Below are 9458 nucleotides of genomic sequence, written 5' to 3' on the forward strand. Positions count from 1 at the left end.
ATATATGTCATTTTGTTGTTTTGCTTAAAAGAAACATTTAAAACAAAATTTTTATACACTGGATGCTGAAACTAATTGTTAATGTCATACTGTAATTATATCCCTGTTCTACTGTGCAAAATATCTTTTTTATAGCATGTTTTCACAGCTCATGTTTTATTGGAGATTATAAGTGTGTGCTATAAATTGATATAGTTTAATTTTGCATGTTTGTTTTTATGGCATTATAGATATGTTATATTTGATACACCAGGACAGATTGAAGTTTTCACGTGGTCTGCTTCAGGCTCAATTATTACAGAAGCATTGGTTAGTATAATAAAACTCTATATCTCATTTCTTTTTTATTTTAAAAATTCTTGTAATTACTAAACTTGTATAGTTTATTAACTTTTTTGTGTATGAGGTAACTTGTATTTGTTGTGTATTTTAAGTGTGTTTGCTTCCATCATACTCATACATTTGTTGTTGATCTTTCTGTTTCCGATACAGAACATTACCTTTAATGTATTTATTAATAGCTATTCTCGTTCAGTGCGGCCCTCTATATGCAAAGAAAATTATGCATACTCACAAGCCTTCTATCACCCCTCCATTGTAATTGACTAATTTCAACGCATCTCTCAAGTAAATCATCATGCATCAACTCTCCACCATGATGCATGTTACTCCCTCTATTCAATTCTATCAAACTATCACTTCTTTGGCAGTACTCGTGTTCAGACATTTTTTCTTCTGGCGCTCTTCATGTGAATCGTGATTTTAATAGTTTAATTTCTGAAGTGGGATTTCTTCATTATTAATTTTTTCTTTACATTGAAGAAATCTTTTAATTTAACTTAATTTCCCAGTCTTTAATTTTTTCTCACACTTGCATATTTTACATAAAACACTTTTATTTGATTTACATATTTCTCCAATGAATTCTGAGGTTCATATTCCCACTTCAGGTGTTATACCTCTCGCACTATTTTCACAGGATGCACGTGGGTGAGACTCTTCATTGGATTTCTCTGCTGTTATCCATCATGAGGTTGATCATTACATGAGTCTACCTTCTTTTCCTGGACTTGCCCCACTAACCCTCCTGAACAAGCCAAACCTGTTTGGGCCAATGAAGATTTGATAGCCTTTTAACAACACTAGATTTTGCAGTGTCTTTTCCTACCCCTCCTGCAAAATCAGTTAGGCCTAACACAGCATTTTTCAATATGATTTCTCAGGTATGTTATGTTTCATTCAATTACCCATTTTTGTCTGATTCATTATTACCTCTGTGTTGGCTTGTTTGTCATCTTCGGCTCTTGCTTTACACACATGGTTTCACTGTAGTTGAGATTTCCTGGGTTGCAATGCGACCTTGTCCAGGTACGTCTGCCACCCCTTTATTTCTGTATTTTTTCTTTGGTGATATGTTTTCAGTCATGTATCTGAGACTTTGGAATCTCATGTAATTTGTGCACTCGACCCTTTCCTCTTTGGTTGCATGTTTGTCGCAGTTGGAGCCACTACATGCCTTATTCATTTCCCGTCCTGGTCCTTATCTACCTGTCCCTGTTCCTCTTCTCAGGATTTCTCACATCTTTGTTTTATTCAACGTTGATGGCATTGTTGCCAACAGTACCAGAGACTAACCAGAGAGTTCCAGTCCAATAGGAGCTTGACTGTATTATATTGTTACCCTTTGGCAATCTTTCACTACAGTTCCATGAATTCTTCAGGTTTTATCAGAGAGACTTGTCCTAATATTTCTTTCCCTACTTCCTTTGTCCCTGGTACCCTTTTCCTTCTCCATGACTTGGGATCCTGCCACCATCCTGTATCTGTCTGAGGGGGTACAAGATTTTCTGACTCTACAGACCATTGCACCTGTTCATCATTTTTCTCCAGGCTTTTATTCCATTCTGTATGTTGTTCTCACACCACATCAGAGACTGGCGGCCTGTACTAGGTTTCTACTGCTTCATTCTAATTTTCAATCTGCCCCAATTTACCTTGGAGTTGTTTCTCACCCTTAGGTTTGCTTTTTCTCCAGGTTTATTGATGACAAAGAGGAATGTTATGAATGCTTATTTGCATATCCCAATATTTCGTCACTTGTGACCCTCTCTTTGGTTTATTCTCCATGGGATGGTTTCTCTGTTTCGTGCACTGCCCTTTGGACTTGTTTTGGCCCTGTATGTTTTGTCGGTCATTCAGAGCATTCGTTTGTTACGTATATACTCTTGAGTTGCTCTTTCCTATTTCTTTGGTTGGCTGGCTACTGTTTGCTTGTTCCGAACAGGAGTCCACCTGTTACTCATATCAGGTGCTCCTGTAGTTGGCTATAATGGGCTGTTAATCAAGTTGGAGAAATCCTTACTACAACCTATCCAATATCTTGTCCATTTGGGTGTGGTTTTCTTTTTCTACACACATCTCAGTCAGGCCCGCCCTTCTCCTCTTCAACATTGTTTAATGGGTTTTCTGTACGATTACAGCTTGGGCAGTTCTATTGCTTTTGGGGATGTGATCTTCCATAATAGCTCTTATCCCCTTAGGTCAGGCTCACATGTGGGCTCTTTCATGGACTTTTCATGACCAGTGGAATTTTGTGGGGATCCTTTGTCAGCTTTTATTACTCTTCTTCCTACTCTTGTCGTCGAACAGCATTGGTAGTTAGTTATGACTCGTACATTAGCAGGTTTCCTGCTTCCTCCTCCTCATCCAGTTTTCTACATTTCATGGATGCATCCCTTCAGGGATGTGGGGTGTGGGTTGATCAACTGGATGATTTGGGTTTTTGGTCTGTGGCTGAAAGGTCTTATCCTATCAACGTCCTGGAGCTTTTTGCTGTAGGTCGTGTTTTCTCCATCTGGCCTGAAGTTGTCTGGTACTGATCCTTTCTGACTTTACTTCAGCTGTTGTTTATGTCAATCACCAGGGTGGTACCCATTCCCCATCTCTCTGTATCTTTACCAAGAATCTTCTTTTTGGGCCTACACACTCGATTTTCCTATCATTGCATGTCGTTTGCCCTTCCTACGTGGAAGTTTCTCAACACAAATGGAATTTTTCCATCTTTGGTTTCTGGGTCCAGGGTTTTCCCCTGATCAACCCACTGTAATTCGTCATGTGGATTTCCTTTCTTGACTTTTGGATCAAGGGTCTTTTGTCTCCTTGGTCTCAGATTTTCAGGCAGTCCTGTCCCACACCTTTTGTTTTTACTGATCCCGTAGGTATTTACATCTCCCACACTTTCCTATGGATGTGTTGCCTTCCAGATGGGGATATTCATGTGGTCCTGCACTGCCTCACTTTGCCTATGTTCTAACCACTCTCCCAGGGCTCCTTGTTTCAGAAGCAAATTGATTAACACCAAAGCTTACTGAGAAACAAAATAGCAAAATTTATTTCTTAGATGCCCCCCCAGTGGCACAGCAGTATTTCTGCAGATTTACAATGCCATAAACCTGGTTTTGATACCCGTGGTGGGCAGAGCAGATAGTCAAAACAAATAGATAAATAAATAAAAATTTTCTAGACAAAATGGCTTACCACAAACCTACACAACACAATTACAATAACAGTCTTATAACTTTTAACACCTTTCCAAACCTGAAAATGTATTATTATTTGAAAGTTTTTGATTGTGCTATGTGCTTTGTGAAATATGCTTTGGGCAAGATTTTTGTTTATGTTACCTTAATGGATCTGCAGAATGACAGGAACTTATGAAGTCTTTATATCTGTAAACAAACTTAAGGAGTAATTGTATAATAAGCACAGTAATCTGATAATTTTAAAAAGGATTTGGAAATAATTGCAATAAATAATAGCAATCAGGCATCAAAATGAGTGATAATAATATTTGCTGGGGAAAAATGTCTGATTAAAATAGATAAATTTAAACTTTAATACAGGAGTACTTACAAAAAATATAAAACTTTTAAAAAGTTTTCGTGCTTTATTAAAATATGTTGTGATTCATGAGCTATAACAGGATATATTGGAAATGAGTTTATGATACTTTGGAAATGTGAAATTGTTGTTAGCTGAAATAACAGTCATCATCATGTTGAAAATGTGAAGTTGTTATTAATTTAAATAACAGGGTAAAATTATATTGATAACAGAATTATGAGCAGCCATAATGAAAGAATTAACATAAAGACTTGCCCCAAAAAATTCAAGTAGATTTCAAAAGTCCCAAAAACTCAAACTCCTTCAAATAGTTAAATAGTTGACTGTTCTTCTTCTACTCCTGACCTGAAGTCAACTATTTCAAAGCATTTGAGTTATTGAGTCCTCTGAAATGTACAAGAATCATGGGCAAGAAATCTTAATTTTTTAATAAACAGTAGGACCACAGAAATGATGAAAATGTAGAATTGTTGCCTCGTTTTGTCTTCAATGAATTCTCAAAAGAAAAAACAAACGTAACATTTACAATACTGTAATGAAAGTTCACTGTATTATTATACATCTTGTTATGTATGAAGTTATTCAGAAACAATGTTTATGACATTTCATAAAGTACTCACACTTGAAAATTTTTTGAAGCTAATACTTCATTGATGCTGAATTCTGATATAGAATTTGTGTTTAGGGATTGTTTCATTACAGAAAACTATAACTGACATATTTTTAGGTATTATGAGGTTGCAAGTATTCAGTAAAATATGAACAAGATCAAAATATATGTATGATAATATGTAAGTTAGTTAACAATTAAATAATAATTTCATGATGTTGATGGAATGTCCTTTAAAATCTAGATATTTTTGGTTTTGTTACTATATACCTGTTAAACTAGTTAACAATCTCATATGAAAAAAAAAACAATTAAATTTAAATCGAGGCTCATGTCTATAAATATTGTATTTTAAAGTTTACTTTTCATTTTTATACAATATCAAAAATTATATGTGGAGGACACATGATAAAAATAAGATGGAATCATTATGTTCACGCTAGCTTGTTTATATTTTCTTCATGTTTGCTGTGAAAGAAACTTTATCCAGATAGACTTGTTGATTCTCTTTTTTTTTAGGCATCAGCCTTCCCAACTGTAGTGGTCTACATTATGGACATAGTTCGTAGTGTCAGTCCTGTCACTTTCATGTCAAACATGCTGTATGCTTGTAGTATAATGTACAAAACTAAGTTACCTCTTGTGGTTGTTATGAACAAGGTAGGTATTATAAACTCAAAAAATATATTTTTGCTTAAGTTTATGAACATTTGTGGTAATGTTGAAAACAAAAACCTTGGTAAACCTTTATTATATAAATCATTTTACCCCTCAGTGGTAAGTCTGAGAACTTATAATGCTAAAAACTGGGTTGTGATACCCATGGTGGGCAGAGCACAGCTAGCCCATTTTGTAGCTTTGCACTTAACAGAAACAAACAAATAAATCACCTTGTCTTTATGATATAATAATCTTTAAGTGAAATATATACTATGTTAAATTCAATCAAAACTGTTGTGATTATTCAATCAATATTTTTTAGATAGAAACTAATTTTCTAGAACTTTATGTATTTGGGTATAATAGATTCACAGTCTGTTGTTGCTTAAATTATTAGTATTTTCCTACTGAGAAGCTCACAACTTACAAATCAGTTTTAAGTTTTTTATTGTCTACTGAAATGTACCTATTTACTTTACTAATAATTTGTAATACAATGTGCTTAGGCTGTTAGTTCAAAAAATACATGTAAAACTGCCTGATTTAACTACTACTATAATTATTGACCTTCAGTTAGTGGTATATTTTTTAAATTGTACAAGTGGCACAGAAGTATTGAATATCTACAAATGTAGAAAAAGCAACTCATTAGTTATAAACATGACAAAACTATTTCACTTTTCTGTTGGTATAATGCTTTGCAATGCTGACTGCTGACTTTCTTGGGAAGATTATCAGTAAATATGCAAAAAAACTATAACATGTTCTTTAAATATTTAATTCCTTTAAACTATAAGTGTAGAGTCAAGTGAAGTTGTTTTACTCAAACCACTCGGTGACCTTTCTCAGCTCCAGGTGTACCCTCTGTCTAGACTGTTGTGGAATTATCCAGGTTCATTTGATCATCTATAAGATATTTGAATTTGACAGACTCTTCATCTTCTTCCTCCTTATTCTTTTCACCTTGTATTTTTTCTGTTTCCTTCTGATCTAATATGCCTATAAATTTTGAATTGGGAAGTTTTGGATCTCTTACAAAAAGTTGTAGAAATTGTTTACCACATGTCTCCGGGTTTTTATACCCATCTTTTTATAGTTCCAAAGAAATCAAGAGGTTGGAACCTATGGTGGATGTCTTACTTCTGTCATTTTGTGTATATGGCTCATTTCAAAATTGAAAATTTGAAAATGATACAAAAATTTCTTTAATTTGGACATTATATGGCAAAGTTGTATATGTAAGACACTTCATATTCTGATTCATTCATTATCAAACTATTTTCTGTGTTTTTGCCATCAAGAAGTAGTTTATCAGTTCACTGTCTTTCCTTTTGGCCTCGCTTCTGCTCAGTATGTTTTCTGTTGAGTAATCAAGACCCTAGACAATCAACTCTATCCACTTGACATCAACTTCCACTCTTATATAAATAATTGGCTTCTTTTTCTGTTGTTTACTTGTCTGTAGCACACATTCAGTTGATTACTCAGTTTGCTGTATCTTGTGGGTGAATCATTCACAACACCAAATCTCAGTTATTACCAACTCAGTATTTGGTTCACCTGTTATTTTCAGGGAATTCTTCAGCCATCTCCTTTAGTACTTCAAGCCTTGGAGTTTCATGTGCACAAACTTCTGTCTTCTACACCTACAACCAAAGACATCCTTTCTGCTTTGGGGACCATGGCATTACAACACAAAGGTATTTACTTTGGGCATGCTCACATACATAACCTCCAGTGGAATCTTGCTTCCTGATGTTTTCCACTTGTTCAATTACACTAATAAATAAATAATCTTTCTCTTTTAACATATGATGCTGTGTTTAGGGGGCTATGTTTCATCCTCTGAACTGGGTTCCATGAGAGGGTGATGCCATCAGATGGTGGATGATGACTCCATGGGTACTTTTTCCCACCTCCACATATATCCTTGTGTAGCATTTTGAGACATTGAAGACATAATGACTATTCTCCAATTCATGTCTATAGTTCCAACCTGGAAGAGGTATGCTGTACAGTATAGTTTTCATCTTGTCTAACCTCCTTATATAGTGCTTTAATTGCACTTTCTTTGTGTTGCTGAGTCTGTCCTCTGGACAACCTAGCTCTTTTAGATTCTCCTTGGGTTGTTGATGAATAGACCAGTTTTGCAACTTTAACATCTTTTTCAGTCTTGGATTGTGGAGATTTTAGTCCCAGAAGTTCTTCCAGTCTCTACATAATTACTGGTTTTCTTCAATGAAAATCGTCTTTTAACATGTGCAGGACGAGGTTTTCTGCTCTTACCTTGGACAATTGTCTAGCCACCACCTGGGAGTACATCTATTTATATGAATGGCTACCAGATATCTCCATATTAATTGGACCCCTTTATATTTAAATTAAAGGGTGTCCAGGGTGAAGAGGTACTCTACTGAAAAGAATGCTTCTCTTCTGAGGACAGTATTTTTGGTTCAGGCACTTTAGAGGCTGGTCCTCTTCACTCAGTTTTTCCAGACAAATCCAGTCAATCACCTGTTGCTCTGGTCCTTGATTCTGCTTAGACTGTACTTGATCTCATGTATCATTGTTGTAGTGCTCTAACTATGTTACCTTTCTCATCCCAGAACTCAACATCTGGTGATGTGGTTGTCTTTTGTTATGATGCTCTCCAGTTCCCCTATTCATTGTATTATGGGTATTCTAGCTGACAGTATTTCAGAGGTAAGCTTACATGACTCAAGATTTACATTTTTACAATTAATAAATCTCAAGGACGTACTTACCTTTGAAATTCATTACCACCCACCTCCCCAAACAGGAGGCATGTATTATGTCATCATGATTGCATCTAGGAAATCTGGCCTGAGGTGAGAAAACAAGATTTATGTAATTCCCCTGATGCTTACTTCCTAAGGAAGGTGGAAGAATGGAGAACTTTGAGTAAAATGACACAATGCAAGATTCACATGGTTGTTGAGAAAGCGAGAACAACTCATTAAGAAAAGCTTATGGTATTTGTGAGGTAGTTACCTGCTTGAAATTCACTTTAATTCTAAAAATGTAAGAACTAATAACTATATGTCATAATATGCCTTAAGTTGGTGCATTTTAGACATGGAGTATGTAGGACGTAACATGTGAGTGTAAAATCAGAGGCATAAGATATGCATCAATGTCAAGAATTTTGAGTTAATTACAGAATTTCTCTGTGAAAAAGTATTTGTAGTTAACTATGTATGGTAAACATGATACTGATTTTTTTATTGTAATTGTGAATGTAGGAAAAGTGTTATTTTTGTATAATGTTATGATAAGAGTTTTGTTTTTAGACAGATATTGTGGACCACAGCTTTGCTGTCCAGTGGATGAAGGATTTTGAAACATTTCAAGAAGCACTCCAGGGTGAAACATCTTATATCTCCAATCTTACAAGTTCTATGAGTCTGGTTCTTGATGAATTCTATGGTACACTTAAGTCTGTAGGTGTGTCTGCAATTAGTGGTCAAGGAGTTGAAGACTTCTTTTCTGTTATTCAGGCAGCTGCAGAAGAATATGAAATGTAAGATTCTTTTTTTTATTTTTACAGTTTAAATAATTCAACCTATTCAGTGTGTATTTAAGAAAATGCACAATCTTAATGGAATAGTTATGTGTTCAACTAAGTTTATTAGTAACTAATAATAATGCTGCTTAATTGTTTATTATACTTTGATTTCTTATTAACTTCAAATGTGAGTTATACTAGGTTTTTTTTTTTTGTAAACTTTTCATACAAATGCCCTAATTGAGACATGCATGTCCTTGCATGACATTATAGATATAGGAGGCAGGACTCCCATTCTCAGTAGATGTCTCATGGCTCCAACCAGGATAAAAAACATATACATTTGTATACACCTGGAAAAAAGTTAAGCACCCCCGTGTTTTTTTCAAGTGATTCAGATTCGACATTCTTGTGACTGATTATAAATTACCAATCCAATCTAAACGTGTTTATCAAATGAAATTATGCATTATTGGGCACAAGAAAACAAGATTATCACCGTAAAATAACAATTTTTAATTTACATATCATGACATCAAAATATGGACAGTTTTCACGCTTAAAATTATCTTTAATAAGTATTGTCAGTGAAAGCTCAAAAACGTTACAGAATTGTCAAATCACATTACAAAATGTCAATCATGACCCACACATTGATAATTAGTCATCAAAAAGTCAATATCAGGTATATCCACCGTTTGTCCTGGATGACTGCTGCAACCCTGCGCCGCATACTGCCAGTTAGACGTCTGATTTGTT

The 9458-nt window shown here is 34.8% G+C and overlaps 1 protein-coding gene across 2 annotated transcripts in view; it reads left to right on the top strand.

The window, feature by feature from the left end:
* LOC106469389 (GPN-loop GTPase 1-like) overlaps positions 1–9458 on the top strand; it is a 41549-nt gene that overhangs the window by 19196 nt on the left and 12895 nt on the right. For both annotated transcript variants that reach the window (XM_022397899.1, XM_013929881.2), the window contains 3 exons: positions 231–309; positions 5033–5173; positions 8485–8714. In XM_022397899.1, coding sequence (XP_022253607.1) covers positions 231–309; positions 5033–5173; positions 8485–8714 — 450 coding nt within the window. The remainder of the gene's footprint in view (positions 1–230; positions 310–5032; positions 5174–8484; positions 8715–9458) is intronic.

The sequence above is a fragment of the Limulus polyphemus genome, unplaced genomic scaffold (genome assembly GCF_000517525.1).
Source record: "Limulus polyphemus unplaced genomic scaffold, Limulus_polyphemus-2.1.2 Scaffold3461, whole genome shotgun sequence".
NCBI classification, from domain to species: domain Eukaryota; kingdom Metazoa; phylum Arthropoda; class Merostomata; order Xiphosura; family Limulidae; genus Limulus; species Limulus polyphemus.